At 49.2% G+C, this 17,108-nt stretch overlaps 1 protein-coding gene across 1 annotated transcript in view; it reads left to right on the top strand.

Moving 5' to 3' along the window:
* Positions 1-17,108, top strand: part of LOC144752267 (apolipoprotein L1-like) — a 383,520-nt gene that overhangs the window by 170,409 nt on the left and 196,003 nt on the right. The window contains exon 5 of the mRNA XM_078640278.1: positions 13,455-13,505. Coding sequence (XP_078496404.1) covers positions 13,455-13,505 — 51 coding nt within the window. The remainder of the gene's footprint in view (positions 1-13,454; positions 13,506-17,108) is intronic.

The following is a 17,108-nucleotide window of genomic DNA, read 5'->3' as shown; positions in this document are numbered from 1 at the left end:
TCAGGCGTGGGTAACCCAACACATTGGGCCAGGCAGCCTCGTCTGATGTCTTCAAGGCTGGGTAACACAAAACATAGTGCCAGGCAGCCTCGTCTGTGCGACCTTCTCGCACGCAGAGGCGGCATGATGGTGACAGAGGCTGAGTTCAGTGTTCCCAGAGGCATGTGAGTTTTGGCTGTTACATATGTAGCCTCTATGTGCCTTGGCCCTGCTTTCCACCTAGTCTCTGGGCCCCAGCAATTGTGCCACACATGTTGTAATCTTGACTGCCTACCTCATTCCATGCACTATTGATTATAAGGGCCATCATCTTTTTAGCTGTCTTGAGGCGGTCTATGGGATGTACACACTTCCGGGTGAGGTCGCAAAATGTAAGACATTCTCTGGATATTCTAGGACCGTACCAGTAAAGGGTGTCTGCTAAAAAAAATCTCCTACTGGCAGTCACTAGTAGATAGTTATAGTTAGGACTAAAGTTTCCATAGGAAAAGCTTCACAAAAGTTTCAGAAAACGTCCCCTTTTTGGATCAGCTGCTGAGGTGAAAGTTTCGGGGTGATCTGTCAAACAGGGTCCAAGAAAAATAGGAGGGACCCAAAACACGTTTTACCCATGTTATGTGAAAGGGGATTTTTCATTATTTGAAAACTACTACAGCCTGAACCGCTGAACCGAATTACACCAAATTTGGCAATAAGCTAGCTATTGGTCCAGCATGCTTTTTGTGATTTGGTGTACGTCTGTTTATTAGTTTTTTAGATATTTATCTCAAAGTATTATAGATATCTTGGCGACACGAGTACTTGCAGTGGACTTGCTGATCATACTAAAATTTGATTTGCTGCAAACACTTTAACATCAGTGATGTCATTTGAGATATCATCAGTGATGTCACTGACCATGTTGTGAGTGATGTAATATGTGACGTCATCAGCAGTGCATTGCGGAGGTGTGAGTTATAGTTAGCTCAGCTAACTTTAAAGGCTGAATTTCTCTGGTTTTGTATGGGTGAAATGTCAGACTAACTCTAACGTCCCTAAAACCTGTGATTTTTCAGTGAATTTCTACTGTTTTTTCAATGCTAATTTCTAACTATGTGTGCCTGAAACCAGTGGTTTTCCAGGGCATTTCCAAGGTTTGAAATTCCACCTAGATGAGTAAGAAATGTGCAGAAAGAGAAAGAAAGGCACAGAAAGAAACAAGAGAAATGCAGAAAAAAGAAAAAGAAGTGCAGAAAGAGGCAAGAAAAGTGCCGAAAGAAACAAGAAAGGTGCAAAAAGAGGAAAAAAAGATGCAGAACAAGGTAATAGAAGTGATGGAAGAGGCAAGAGAGGTGCAGAAAGAAGAGAGTGGGATACAGAAAGAGGAAGAAAGGTGCAGAAAGAGGCATGAGGGGCAGAAAGAGACAAGAGAGGTACAGAAAGAGGCAAAAGAGATGCAGAAAGAGGCAAGAGAGGTATAGAAAGAGGAAGAAAGGTACAAAAAGAGGCAAGAGAGTTGCGGAAATAGGAACAAAGTTGCAGAAAGAGGCAAGAAAAGTGCATAAAGAAGGTGAAAGGTGTAGAAAGAAGCAAGAGAAGTACAGAAAGAAGCAAGAGAGGTGCAGAAAGAAGTAAGGGAGGTGCAGAAAGTAGAGAGTGAGGTGCAGAAAAAGGCAAGAGAGGAGCAGAAAGAGGCAAGAGGTGCAGAAACGCAGGAAAAGATAAGAACGAGGCAAGAGAGGTGCAGAATGCGGCAAGAGAGGAGCAGAAAGAGCAAAGAGAGGTGCAGGAAGAGGAAAGAGAAGTTCAGATAGAGGCAAGAGATGTGCAGAATGAGGCAAAAGAGGTTCAGAAAGAGGCAAGAGAGGTTCAGAAAGGCTCAAGAGAGATACAGAAAGAGGCAAGGCAGAAAAAAGAGAGTGAGGTGCAGAAAGAGGCGAGAAGTGTAGAAAGAGGCAAGAAAGATACAGAAAGAAGCAAGAGAGGTGCAGAGAGAGGCCAGAGAGGTGTATAAAGAGGCAAGAGTGGTACAGAAAGAGGCATGAGAGGTGCAGAAAGATGCAAGAGCGGTACATAAAGATGAAAAAGAGGTGCAGAAACAGGCAACAGAAGTGTGGAAAGAGGCCAGAGAGTTGCAGATAGATGAAAGTGAAGAGCAGAAAGAGGCAAGTGTGGTGCAGAAAGAGGCAAGAGAGGAGCATATAGAGGCAATGGAGAGTTGGAGAAAGAGGTAAAAGAGGTGCAGAAAGGGGCAAGAGTGGCACAGCAAGAGGCAGGAGAGTTATAGACAGAGGCACGAGTGGTATAGAAAGAAACAAGAGAGGCGCAGAAAGAGGCAAGAGAGGTGCAGAAAGCGACAAGAGGTGTAGAAAGAGGCACAATAGGAGGAGATAGAGGCAAGAGAGAGTTTCATAAAAAGGCATAAGAGGTTCAGAAAGAGACAATAGAGGTGCAGGAAGAAGCACAAGCTGTGCATAAAGACACAGGAGAGGTGTGGAAAGAGGCAATAGGGGTGCAGAAAGGGGCAAGAGAGGTGCAGGAAGAGGCAATAGAGGCACAGAAAGAAGAGAGTGAGTTGCCGAAAGAGGCAAGAGAGGTGCAGAAAGAGGCAATAGAGGTGGAGAAAGAGACAAGAGAGGTTCAGAAAGAAGAGAGTGAGGTGCAGAAAGAGGCAAACGGGGTGGAGCAAGAGGCAATAGAGGTTCAGAAAGAGGCAAGGGAGGTAAAGAAAGAAGCAAGAGCTGTACAGAAAGAAACTAGTGCTGTATAGTCCCCCTTACAGTACCAATGTTATTATATTCCCCCTTACAGTACCAGTGCTGTTATAGTCCCCCTTACAGAACCAGGGCTGTTATAATCCACCTTACAGTACCTGTGTCGTTAGAGTCCCCCTTACAGTGCTAGGGCTGCTAGAGTCCCCCTTTACAGTACCATGACTGCTAGAGTCCCCCTTACAGTACCTGTGCTGTTAGAGTCCCCCTTACAGTACCTGTGCTGTTAGAGTCCCCCTTACAGTACCAGGGCTGTTAGAGTCCCCCTTACAGTACCAGGGCTGTTAGAGTCCCCCTTACAGTACCAGGGCTGTTAGAGTCCCCCTTACAGTGCCAGTACTGTTAGAGTCCCCCTTACAGTGCCAGTGCTGCTATAGCCCTCCTTACAGTACCAGTGCTGCTATAGCCCTCCTTACAGTACCAGGGCTGTTAGAGTCCCCCTTACAGTGCCAGTACTGTTAGAGTCCCCCTTACAGTGCCAGTGCTGCTATAGCCCCCCTTACAGTACCAGTGCGGTTAGAGTCCCCCTTACAGTACCAGTGCTGTTAGAGTTCCCCTTACAGTACCAGTGCTGTTAGAGTCTCCCTTACAGTACCAGTGCTGTTAGAGTCTCCCTTACAGTACCAGTGCTGTTAGAGTCTCCCTTACAGTACCAGTGCTGTTAGAGTCCGCCTTACAGTACCAGGGCTGTTAGAGTCCCCCTTACAGTACCAGTGCTGCTATAGCCCCCCTTACAGTGCCTGTGCTGCTAGAGTCCCCCTTACAGTACCAGTGCTGTTAGAGTCCCCCTTACAGTACCAGTGCTGTTAGAGTTCCACTTACCATACCAGTGCTGTTAGAGTCCCCCTTACAGTACCAGTGCTGTTAGAGTCCCCCTTACAGTACCAGTGCTGTTAGAGTCCCCCTTACAGTACCAGTGCTGTTAGAGTCCCTCTTACAGTACCTGTGCTGCTATAGCCCCCCTTACAGTACCAGTGCTGCTATAGCCCCCCTTACAGTACCAGGGCTGTTAGAGTCCCCCTTACAGTACCAGTACTGTTAGATTCTCCCTTACAGTACCAGTGCTCCTATAGCCCCCCTTACAGTACCAGTGCGGTTAGAGTCCCCCTTACAGTACCAGTGCTGCTATAGCCCCCCTTACAGTACCAGTGCTGCTATAGCCCCCCTTACAGTACCAGGGCTGTTAGAGCCCCCCTTACAGTACCCGTGCTGCTAGAGTCCCCTTACAGTACCAGTGCGGTTAGAGTCCCCCTTACAGTACCAGGGCTGTTAGAGTCCCCCTTACAGTACCAGGGCTGTTAGAGTCCCCCTTACAGTACCAGTGCTGCTATAGTCCCCCTACAGTACCAGTGCTGTTAGAGCCCCCCTTACAGTACCAGTGCTGTTAGAGTCCCCCTTACAGTACCAGTGCTGCTATAGCCCCCCCTTACAGTACCAGTGCTGCTATAGCCCCCCCTTACAGTACCAGTGCTGTTAGAGTCCCCCTTACAGTACCAGTGCTGTTAGAGTCCCCCTTACAGTACCTGTGCTGCTATAGTCCCCCTTACAGTACCAGGGCTGTTAGAGTCCCTCTTACAGTACCTGTGCTGCTATAGTCCCCCTTACAGTACCAGTGTGGTTAGAGTCCCCATAACAGTACCAGTGCTGCTATAGCCCCCCTTACAGTACCAGTGCTGCTATAGCCCCCCTTACAGTACCAGGGCTGTTAGAGTCCCCCTTACAGTACCTGTGCTATTATAGCCCCCCTTACAGTATCAGTGCTGCTATAGTCCCCGTTACTGAACCAGTGCTGTTAGAGTCCCCCTTACAGTACCAGTGCGGTTAGAGTCCCCCTTACAGTACCAGTGCTGCTATAGCCCCCCTTACAGTACCAGGGCTGTTAGAGTCCCCCTTACCGTACCAGTGCTGCTATAGCCCCCTTACAGTACCAGGGCTGTTAGAGTCCCCCTTACAGTACCTGTGCTATTATAGTCCCCCTTACAGTATCAGTGCTGCTATAGTCCCCGTTACAGAACCAGTGCTGTTAGAGTCCCCCTTGCAGTATCAGTGATGCTAGGGTCCCCTTACAGTACCAGTGCTGTTAGAGTCCCCCTTACAGTACCAGTGCGGTTAGAGCCCCCCTTATAATCAACTGCTTGTATGATATTTTATAATATTTTATGCAGTTTTAATACAAATGAAGTTTGTTGATTGATTGAACTTAGATTTGTGAACCGGAATCAAAGTGTATATCATGGTATTCGTGAGATAGTGTGTCTCTTTGTGTAGTCACTACCATTTGTGGTGGACTGATGTTGCTAGTTTTAAAACTCTGCACACTGGGGATCTGCTGTCCAGGCCCCAGTCTATGCCCTCTAACCCCTAAAACATGGTAAAATTGGCTAACTACCAGTTGATATACTCAACTTACCAATACAGACATAGATACAAAATGCACCATTAGCATGGAAGAGTTGAAAGCCACCGGTGGGCTCTTCTGGCTTCCACGGCGCACAAGGAAACATTGCTTAAGGCCTACCTGTGCAGCCTGGCGACTTTCAAACCTGCAGATAACCTGTCAATAGAACCCTTTCTGACAAGAAAGAATCTACTTTTAGTAAGCAATAAGTCCCTGAAGTAGGCTTTGTAGCCCACTTGGTAAGGTAACTGGTATTTAAAAGTGAAACATGTAAGATTTTAATGTTTGCATGTTCCTTCAGCTCCCAAAAGTTATTTTCACTGGTAGAACTGCAGCTGGTGTTATGAAGAATAAGCTAAAGTACTATCAGCATAATGATTCTCTATCTTTTTGGGGATTAAGCAACATCTCTCTTTTTAACATTTATTAAAAATCAAATTCAATGGTGAAGTTGGAGGCTTGATAAGTAAGAAAAGTAACTTTTAACGTTATAATTTCGATGCCTAAAGTGCCTGTGGGGTTATTGTAACTATCCTGTCTGCAGCTGACCTGTCAGTGCTGCTTTCATGAGAAGTGACCTCTTGCTCTTACTGCAGAGACAGTGGTTTGGGATTGGCAGGATGGGTTGGGGAGGAATGTGCCTCAGCTTAGTGCAAGCATGGCAGCTTAGGATGTCCAGGAGCTTCACCAACTTAAAAGGTACCAGCGGATACCTGTAGTTTTATAGATTAGTAGAAAGGGAAGCTTGGAGAAGATGGGTCTTTTGACTGCAGAATACACATTAGTCCCTTTACTTTGGTCTCAGTGGAAGAAGGAGCTGGCCCCATAACCAGTGTTGAATAGCTGAGGAGAGAGGACTACTCATTAATTAACGTGCGCATATTCTAGGTGTGCTGAACGTGTGCCACAAGATCTCTCCAGTGACCGAAAAATTTCTGCCAGACTGGATTTTGCTGGGAATTGAGCAGTGTAGGATAGTTTGGAATGAGGCAAATAGGATGTGCTGCAAACACGGGATGGTTTTCCCTTGGAAATGTTTTGTCCATTTTTTGGGGAGTGGCTAAGAGTTACACCACCCCTCTCCACTCTGGCTAGTGAACTGAACAGAAGTGTGGCTCAATGGTTAGAGCGGCAGACCCTGATGCAGAGGTCTAGCCCGGGACCAGGGTTCAATTCCCCGCCTCGGCGGGTCTTGGGCTCAAAATTCCACGGACCTGATAATTCTCGCCTCGGTGCCTATTCTAATCATGGAGTCCCACTCTGCAGCTCTGGGCAATAGCTTGCTTAATCTCCACAACAGCCCCCACAATGCTAAGGATGCCTGGCCTCCACCTTGGGGGTGCCCAGGAGTGGACACCTCACAGGGAAAGCCAGGATGGGTTCCACAGCGGTATTCGTACAAGCGCCTTGAGACCCTTGCGGGTGAGTAGTGCGCTATACAAGTATCAATTTACATTTACATTTACCCCAGCTCTTTAAGAATCTTTGAGGACCTGTGGCAGAACAGAATATGACTGAACCTATATTCTGAAATTGGTGTAGAGATGTGATTGGCTGGGCCTGCTCCTACTTGTACCCAGGATGTAGAAGTGGACTCAATAGGTGAGTTGTCTGACCTCCTGTGAGGCTACAGGGACATCACTCTACCAAAAAGGCCACGTGTAGCTTTTGAACAGTTGATCAGCTACAACTGGACCTGACCTCGACCTTGTTGGTGGTCACTGCTGGAATGTGCCTCGCACCTTATTGCTTCCAATATCGCTGCTCCTGGAAGCCTTAGAAGAGACAAAGAAGAAATGCTGCAAAAATCTGAAAAGTTATGATGTAGAACTTTTTGGGACTCTCAAGACCTCCAAAGCTTCAGAGAGACCTTTCAGCTAAGGTATCCGATTTCCAGAGGACTTTGTCGGACACAGCTTCAGGTTTGCCCAGCTGGAAGATTTTGTGGCCGAAAACAAACTGAGGCCCTCTTGTGCAAACAATGTTACATTCACACAGGTTCTAATTCTTAAAATTAAAGCCTTTGGGACCGCAAAATGGCATTTGGGAAAACTCAAATTGCAACTCACTAACATATTATGGAAGCACAATTTGGGTTGGTGAATACATACCAAATTGGTATTTGGAAGAGGTGTGTTGAGAAGGAGTCCCTTCCAGATACTGATTATATAAGCTATTTATGAATGTTTTGCAACCTAAAATGTTGGTGTCATTTGTCTTATTACACTTTTTTTAATAGTTTGAAATTAGTTGCGGGATTTTTATTGAGTTGTGTTTTTACTTATTGTCTGTTGTGGTCTTACTAAATACTGAGCAAAGCCTGTGTGCTCTGTGCCATAACTTCCAGGGGTTGAGCCCAGATTTATATTATTTAACTGTGTATTTGACCCAACAGCATGTGTGGGAATTATTATTTGGGTGCGACCTCTTATCCTTCTCGCAGGCAGGTCGCTCCCCACGCCTCTACGCGGCTGCCAGCTGTCTCGTGTCATGCTTCCTGCCACCTGCCTGGTTCCTGCCATTTCCCGCTCCTTCCTGCCGCTGCGTCCCTGGGCCCCGCTCCCACCTCCCAGCTGCTTCTCCCTCCCTATCCCCCTCTTATGGAAGCCGCGCAGCGACCGTGCAGCGACCGGGTGCAGCAGGCGTGCCGAAGGTGCACCTAAGGCAAGCCCGTCTGCGCCTGTCCGCGCCTGGACCACGCTCAGAGCCAGAACCCCTGGATCCCGTGAATGCTGCAACACCACACTCCGCTACAACACTAGCACCCTCTACGCGCTCAATGCCTACCGAAACCACACCTGCTTCCAAGCCGCCCGAAACAGACTCATGGACCTTTCTCTTGCCACACCTGCAGCTTCATCTGCGACAGAACCACCAAACCTCCAAGGACTGGACCCAACCACCTCTGCTGCATACTCCTCAACACCCGCTCTGATTGCAAACACTCCGTCGAGCTCTGGGATCTGCTTGACACCTTCGCCCCAGACGTGGCCTTCCTGACTGAGACCTGTTATGTTATGTTATGTTAAAAATTTATAGAGCGCTCAGCTGCCACAGCAAAGTGGCGTCCCGGCGCTATAATGAAAGATAACACAACCAGAAGAGAAAGCCAGAAGAAACACGGAGCAGATTTAGAGAGGTGGAAACAGAAAGGTCTTGATGGCTCTTCTAAAGGATAGGAGATCCGGTAGGGCACGGATGTCGACGGGCAAAGTGTTCCAGAGACTCGCTGCCAGTACGCCAAAAGAGCGACCACCAATTCTGGCTTTCCTGAAGCGAGGGACACATGCTAGGAATTGACCCGTCGATTGTAGAGTTCTGGAAGGGGTATAATAGGAGATTGCCTGTGCAAGGATAGGGGGAGAAGAGAGCTTCAAAATCTTAAAAACCAGGCACAGAGCTTTTAACTTTATCCTCTGTCCAACGGGCAGCCAGTGTAGGTCATGGATGGTACGTCTAGCAGAGCAGAATTTAGGCAAGCCAACCAGCATTCTGGCCGCTGCGTTTTGCACGCGCTGAAGGCGTGTAAGTTCAGCTTGGTTAGCGCCCAGGAGAAGCGAACTGGCGTAGTCCAATCGGGAGAGCACCGTGGCTTGGACAATGAATTGCCTTGTAGGGGCATCGAAGAATTTAAAAATTGGTCTGAGGCTCTGAAGGACCCCAAAGCAGGTGCCGGCAACTTTTTTAGTGTGAGACCTGGTGGAACGACTCCTCGGCGCCCGACATCGCCATAGCCATCCCAGACGGCTACAAGATCACCCGCAGGGATCGCGCCAACGGAATCGGAGGAGGAATAGCCATCGTCCACAAGTCTACCCTCAAAGTCGCCACCAACACCGCCTGAACACCTGCACTTCTGGATCCACACTGACCCCAACACCACCCTCAGAGGAACACTCATCTACAAACCATACACTCCATCGCCGACCTCGCCAGCACCCTCACATTCGCCTCCACAGACGACATCCTCCTCGGGGACCTGAACTTCCACCTCGAGAACAACAACCATGCCAACTCCGTCCTGATCAACAACCTCGGCCTCAGACGACTCGTCACCGTACCCACCCATGCCGCTGGCCACACACTGGACCCCATCTTCTCCACAGGCACCCACGTCACCTTTGACCGCACCACCGAACTCCGCTGGACCGACCACCACTGCATTCATTTCACCGTCAACAAACCAACCACGCACCACCGCACCCAACAGCTACCTCGCCGCTGCTGGAGCAAAGTCACCGAAGACCAGCTGATCACCACCCTCGCCCAAAACCCACCCACCGACCCCCCCCAACCCAGACACCGCAGCCCATAACCTCAGACAGTGGATCGACGACTGCACCAACACCCTCGCCCCACTCAAAAAACCCTCCAACAACCACGCTAGCAAGCGAGCCATCTGGTTCACCCATGAGCTGCAGACCTCCAAACGCGCATGCTGGAAACTGGAGAAGATATGGCTCCACGAACGCTCTCCGTGCAACCACGCAGCCCACAAGGACGCCAACCGTAGACATCACCACCTCATCAGATTAGCCAAGAGATCCTCCTTCAAAGACCGCCTGGATAACAATGCACACAACACCAAAGAGCACTTCAGCATTGTAAAGGAACTCTCCAACCCCAGCATCAATGCCAACGACATACCGCCCTCACAAGAACTGTGCGACTCACTAGCCATCTTCTTCCACCGCAAGATCGCTGACATCCATGACAGCTTCAACACCATGACCGCCCCGACTACGCCCGACCCCACCTCCCCTGTGAACACCACCAGCGCCAACCACCTGACCTCCTGGTCCAACGTCAACGACGACGAGACACGCAAGGTCATGAACACCAGCCACTTAGGATCTCCGTCAGACCCATGCCCACACCACATATTCAACAAAGCAGACGCTGCCATCGCACCCCAACTACGGAAGGTCATCAACATCTCCTTCGAAACAGCGACATTCCCGGAAAGCTGGAAACACGCCAAAATCAACGCCCTCCTCAAGAAGCCCAAGGCGGACCCCAAGGACCTCAAGAACTTCCGGCCCATCTCCCTGCTCTCGTTCCCGGGGAAGGTCATCGAGAAAATCGTCAACATGCAACTGGCCCTCCACCTGGAAGACAACAACATCTTAGACCCGTCCCAGTCCGGATTCAGACGCAACCACAGCACCGAGACGGCCCTCATCGCTGCCACACACGACATCAGGCACCAACTAGACAATGGCGAAAAATCAGCCCTCATCCTCCTGGACCTGTCAGCCGCCTTCGACACGGTCTGCCATCGCACTCTAAAGACAAACCTCCTAGACGCCGGAATCTAAGAGAAGGCCCTTGACTGGACCACGTCCTTCCTCTCCGGCAGAACCCAGAGCGTCCGCCTCCCGCCCTTCCGATCCGAGGCCACCGACATCTTCTGCGGCATCCCTTAGGGCTCATCCCTCAGCCCGACACTGTTCAACGTCTACATGGCCCCCTCGCACAAGTGGCCCACCAACTTGACCTCACCATCATTTCCTACGCCGACGACACCCAGCACATCATCTCCATCACCAAAGACCCGCACACCGCCAAAACCAACCTCCACGAGGGAATGAAGGCCGTCGCTGACTGGATGAGGAACAGCCGTCTGAAGCTGAACTCATGCTCGGACCCACCCCCTCAGCCTGGGATGACTCCTGGATGCCGACCACACTGGGAACAGCACCAACACCCACCGACCATGCACGCAACCTAGGATTCATCCTCGACTCCTCCCTCTCCATGTCTAAACAGGTCAATGCTGCCTCCTCCTCCTGCTACAACACCCTCCGCATGCTCTGCAGAATCTACAAGTGGATCCCGACTGAAACAAGAAGAACGGAGACACAGGCCCTCGTTAGCAGCAGACTGGACTATGGCAACGCACTCTACGCAGGAATCCCAACCAAACACCTACGACGACTACAACGCATCGAAACGCCTCCGCCCGACTGATCGTCAATGTCCCCCGCCACAGCCACATCACCCCCCACCTGAGAGACCTACACTGGCTCCCCGTCGACAAGAGGATCACCTTCAAGCTCCTCACCCACGCACACAAAGCACTCCACCAGGCCGGACCAGCCTAACTTAACAGCGGACTCAGCTTCTACACCACCACCCGCCAGCTCTGCTCCGCCAGCCTTGTCCTTGCCGTTGTCCCCCACATCCAACGAACAACCTCCCGTGGCAGATCCTTCTCCTACCTCGCCACCAAGACCTGGAACACCCTCCCTACCCACCTACGGCAGACTCAGGACCTGCTCGCCTTCAGAAGACTCCTCAAGACCTGGCTCTTCGAGCAGTAGCGGCACCCCCTCCCCTCAGTGCCTTGAGACCCTCACGGGTAAGTAGCACGTGTCGGAGAGGACTTGATAGGGTTGGCGAGAAGGAGGAAAACACGCATTGGAAACCAGAAAGTTCCTGGGTTAGGGATCCACCTGAAAGGCATTCGCGTAATCCCTGGTGCGGGTCATCTCTGTTAAAGGGAGAGGAGGTCCCGGAGGCGCAGACCAATCCGTAGTGCGTAGATCAGACGAAAAGGAGGAGAATGACGGAAAACGTGGTGACGTCATGGGAGAGTCCGCAAGAGGGAAGCCGGGACTACGGAGGACGCCGCGAGAAGATTCCGAGGATAGTGGACACCCCAGATAGGATACTGAAGATGCTGAGGAGTGGAGTGAGGAGTGGTGGATACCCTCCCCCCAGGAGGACGAGAAAGCCGCTGTAACTCCAGAGAGTTACGGCTACGGCGGGGAGTAAACCTGTATACCGAGCACCGCAGAAGAAACTCGGGAGGCAGGTGGAAACTAGCGGGAGGAGGGAGGTGAGGGCAGAAGAAACAGGGAACCATGGGCACTGTATATACTCCCCCTCACAACCCCTGCACGCTCATTCCTTCTCACGACTTCCCCACTTGCTAGTACTTGCTCGGTCCCCAAGCTGATACTCCTGAAAAATTGGACAATTGTAACCAGGCATTGAAAATACTGTTATTCTGCCGATAGTACGGGCAATTACGACCGCGCACTAAAAGAGGAAGGTGAACAACTGGTCTAACCTTCAGACATACTAGAAGTCTCTCCTTACACCCGGGTGTGGTGACGGTTTCATACTGACCCTACTTAATCCAAAGGCAACATACTTACCGCCTCTGTGTTTGTTTTTCCTTTGAGCTAATGGGGTAGACGGTCTATCCAACCATACTACCACTGAATACCTCAGCAGGAGTACGTCAACCCGAACAGAAGAAGACACAGAGACACCACTGCCTCATACCACCTTTTCTCCTTGTGCCAAAGCCCTTGTTTGTCACCAACTAGCACAAATAAAAACACCATTGATAAACCAATTAAGCCTCCTATCTTCTACTTCCGCCCATCCCTCCCACAGCACGCTTTACAAGTACTCTGATTGATTGATTGATTGTCACAACTTCCTGAGCTAATAACCTATTTTCCTGCTGTGTACAACCAACTTTTTTTGCTTTTGGCTTTTTATGGCTGTTGGTATTACATTTTGTAATGATGTAATTCAGTAGTAGTACTGATTTCAGTGTATGGACAATAACATCTACATATTGCTGCATGAGGGCACAGAGTCATTCATTCTGAGCTCATGTCTTGAAACAGACAATGAGCCTCTTTTATGTGTTTTTTGCCTTCCGGCAGTGCAGTAGGCTTGCTGCTGCGTTGCCCTTCAACAAAAGAAAAGGGCAGGAATGTGCTGTATCTATTAGATATGGTGCATTCCTGTCCTTTTCCCCTGCGCCGGCCACAATGGTCTGCCATGGGCCAACAATGGCACCTTTGCACCATGGTGCAAGGGTGCTTGCATTGCGGGGATGATTATTTTTGTTCAGGAAGGGAACCCTTCCTGCATAAAAACAATCACAAGAGGCTTTTTCCTCTTTCTATGTGTGTTGCATTCTGCAGCACACATAGAAAGAGTAAAAATAAGGAGAAATAAAGATACTTTCTAAACCTGAGGCAGTGTCAAAAAACCATGGATGTTGCTTGGAACACCCCAAGCAATGCCCATGGAATGCCCCTTTCACGAAGTTTTCTGCGTTAAAGGGGCACATATTTATTAGGCCAAAAACAGCCACATAACGTGGCTTTATTTGGTCTAATAAATAAGCTAGCGGCTCATTGTGCCACTGGAACATCAAAAAAAGGACTTGACCTTCTGAGCTCAGAATGTGACCTGACATATACTCACAATGCTGATCTGTTGTTCATGTTATAGGACAAAGATGACTACACGCAACTCACAGTCTTTGTATTTTCCAGAGAGAAGAGAAAGCGAGGCAAGAGAGAGGATATATAAGGAGCAAATGGAAGGTAAGGCTTGTAATCTTCACTACTGAAATGCAGTGTTTCTGATGCACGAGTCCTAAGGAGACTTCGGATACATGACAAAGGTTCAGTTCCAGAGACCGTAGCAGCGCATATACAACTTACATAAAGTATACTGTGACAAATGATCAGCTTCAGAGAGCGCAGCAGAGCACATACAGCATACTCAAGGTATAGAACAATAAATGTTCCGGTACAGAGACTTGAGGAGAGCACACACAACTTACACAAGGGATAGAGCGATGAAGGTTCAGGTGCAGAGACTGTAGCAACATCACACACAACTTACACAAGGTATAGAGCAATAAAGGTTCAGGTGCAGAGAGTGGAGCAACATCACACACAACTTACACAAGGTATAGAGCGATAAAGGTTCAGGTGCAGAGAGTGGAGCAGTGCACACACAACTTACGCAAGGTATAGAATGACAAAGGTCCTGACGCAGAGACTGGAGGACCTCACATGCATTGTACATGAGGTACAGAGTGACAAAGGTTTAGGTGCAGAGACTGGAGCAGCACACACACAACTTGCACAAGGGATAGAGCAACAAAGGTTCAGTTGCAGAGAGTGGAGCAGTGCACACACAACTTACGCAAGGTATAGAATGACAAAGGTTCTGGCGCAGAGACTCGAACACCTCACGTACAATGTACACAAGTCATAGAGTGACAAACGTTTAGGTCCAGAGACTGGAGCAGCACACACAGCTTACATAAGGTAAAGAGTGACAAACGTTCTGCTGCAGAGACTGGAGCATGTGAACCTCTCGATTTTCAATTGTTGAGGAAGGTGGCGGTCTCGAAGGAGCAGTTGATCATCCGATGTATTTCGGTTGCGATGGCATAGGCGGCTCTGTGGAAGATGTGGTGTGGGCAGAGGTCTGAGAGTTTTCCAGAGTGGATTCTTTTCATGGTCATCAAGGTGTTTTCTGGTGTGAATAGGATCCATTGAGCGGGGTCTGTTGGGTGGCATTGCATGATGGGAGAACTGAAGTGGTGAGATGGTCTTGGTTGTCAAAGTTGTCGTACATCATCTTTATCTTGTGCTGGAAGAAGGTGCTGATTCTGTTGCAGAGGTCTTAGGAGGATAGACATCTGTTGTTTTGCCGCAGGGTTTGATGAATTCCTTGATGATGGAGAAGAATTCTTTGGTGTTGTGTAAGTTGGTGAGGATTCTGTCTTGGAGGGATTTCTTCCTTGTGGGATTGATGAGTTGGTGGTATGCAGTGGTGGCTGCTTTGTAGTCAGCTCATGTATTTCCAGGGTTTTGTTGTTCCTCCATTTCTTTTTAAGTCTTCTGCAAGAGCATCAGGATTTTTGGAGTGCAGGGGTTAATAATCTTGCTGTCTTGATGTGTCTTCTGGTGGCTTTCTTGAGGCGGTGAGTGTGTTGGTGCAGTTTGTAATCCAGAGGTGAAGGTTGTGTGCTGCAGTGTTTGAATCTGATGTAGTCTGTGGTGGGGTGCTGACGAGTGCGAAGGTGAGCTGGTCTTTGGTGACTTTGTTCCAGCTTCTGTGGGAGAGGCAGTGGGAGTGCTTGTGTACAGTGGGCTTTTTGAAGAAGTGGATACAGTAGTGATCTGTCCAGAGGAGTTCTATGGTGTGGCTGTAGGAGACGTTGTTTCATTCAGTGAAGATGGGGTTGAGTGTGGGTCCCTCTGTGTGTGTGGGGGCGGTGACTAGTTGTTTCAGTCCTATGTTGGTGAGGTTCTCTAGGAGGGAGGCGGTGTTTAAGTCGTCATGGTTATCTAGGCGAAAGTCTAGGTCTCTGAATAGGATATAGAGGTCATGCGGTGCGATGAGGTCAGTGATGGCATCGGTAAAGGGAGCGCCGTGCCAGGTCGCCTGTAGAGGAGGGTTCCGTGGAGAGTCATTTTGGGGTTGGTCTGGATTTGGAAGTGAAGGTGTTCCAAGAGGGTCATTGTATTGTCCGGGTGGGTGTTGATCTGGCAGGTGCTTTTGTGAACAACGGCAATACCTCTTACTGGATGGATGGGGCTGTCCTTGCTCAAGATCTTGTATCTGTCAGGAATGACGGTGGCGATGTTGGGTGCAGAGTTGGCATTGTTCCAGGTTTCTATAAGGAAGGCTACGTCAGGGAAGTTGGTGTTCAAGAGGTCCCAGATTTCTATGGCATGCTTTTGTAGGGAACGTACGTTTAGGAGGATGCAGTTGAGTGGTTTGTGAGCGGTGATTTCTTGTAGGTTGAGAGATGCAGCTGTGGTATGGAGGTGGATGAAGGTGAGGCAGCAGTGTAGACAGGAGAGGGGGTCGTGGGTGTTGTTCAGTGTTGTGAGCTGGCATTTGTTGTTGATATCGTGGAGGGTGCTGGAGGAAGTAGCATTGGCACGTCAGAGGACCAGGGTTCCTGGAGCTGGTCACAGTCAGGGGCAGACAGACTTACCTTTGCACGCCTGCAGCACGTGGCCTCACAGCAGTCGCCATGAATTTGGGATTGGGAGAGGGCGGTTCAGCTGGGAGACAAGAGCTAGAAGGACATACTGAAGGGGGGAGGCACCAAGGGGGCAACAGCAGCGGGGGAAAACAAAGAAAGACGAAGAAAAGAGCGAGGAGAGTGAATAGTGAAAAAGTGACAGAAGGGCCATACAAAGGAAAGAGAAAAACAGGACACAAAAGGAAAGAGGTAAAGAGAGGCAAAGGCAGAACCGTAGACTAGCACTTTGCTCTCCCACTGGACCACCAGGGATGAGGCACAGGCAGTAGCCTGTGGGCATGAGAGGGCATCAAACACCCTACAATCAGAGGGAAAAGGGGGCAGCACTTAGTGGTGGAACTGTGCAGTGGGACAGCAGTCACACTGACCAGGTTAGGTGCATACTGAGTACAATATTGTAAATAAAGCTCAGGCGCAAGAGGTATGGTTCCTTTGCCTCTGAAACACAAAGGATACAGTGTACGTTTTTGTATAATTAGGCTTGCCCCTTTCCCTCCAACCATATGTACCTATTATTCTTGGTATCACAGATATCCTGGCAGGGGGTGTATATGCTGGCGTTTGACCTCCTCCAATCGAAATGAATTCCTGGCGTTTTCAAGGTGAAAGGCCCTGCACTGGCATTCCATGTCCGGGGTTGACTTGTCATTAAGAAAGGCTGCCTCAAATATGTTAAAGGCTACTGTAGGACCACAGACGGAGGTGGGAGCCGGTATTTTCTGTGTACTAGCCTCTTTTCTACAGATTTCTAAGGCCAAACAGTGTCCTTCACTAAAGGGAATAGGTGTGGCCCAGCAGTCAGAGTGGCTGACTCCAGAGCATCGGGGTCACGGTTTGATCCCCGGCGTCATGCATTGCAAAAATTTCAAAGTAGGTTCAATGAAACTAGGCATATTTCTGGCTCCGGTGGGGTACGATAGCACTGATGCTAAACAGAGTGTTTACAAAAATACATAACTTGGAAAATATTTGAAGGTGTTGGGATGGTCTTCAGGGGTAATGTCTGTTATCTGGGTGCCCAGGGATGTCTTGTCTTGGTGTAGTAAATAAGAGTCTCCTAATATTATTTTTAAAGGCAGTTGGCCTTAATAATGTCCTTTCAAGAGTTTCGGGTCACAGTAACAAAAGTGCA

The sequence above is a fragment of the Lissotriton helveticus genome, chromosome 4_2, assembly GCF_964261635.1.
Source record: "Lissotriton helveticus chromosome 4_2, aLisHel1.1, whole genome shotgun sequence".
Taxonomy (NCBI): Eukaryota; Metazoa; Chordata; class Amphibia; order Caudata; family Salamandridae; genus Lissotriton; species Lissotriton helveticus.
The sequence above is the reverse complement of the archived record's forward strand: the minus strand, read 5'-3'. Positions and strand labels throughout refer to the sequence as shown.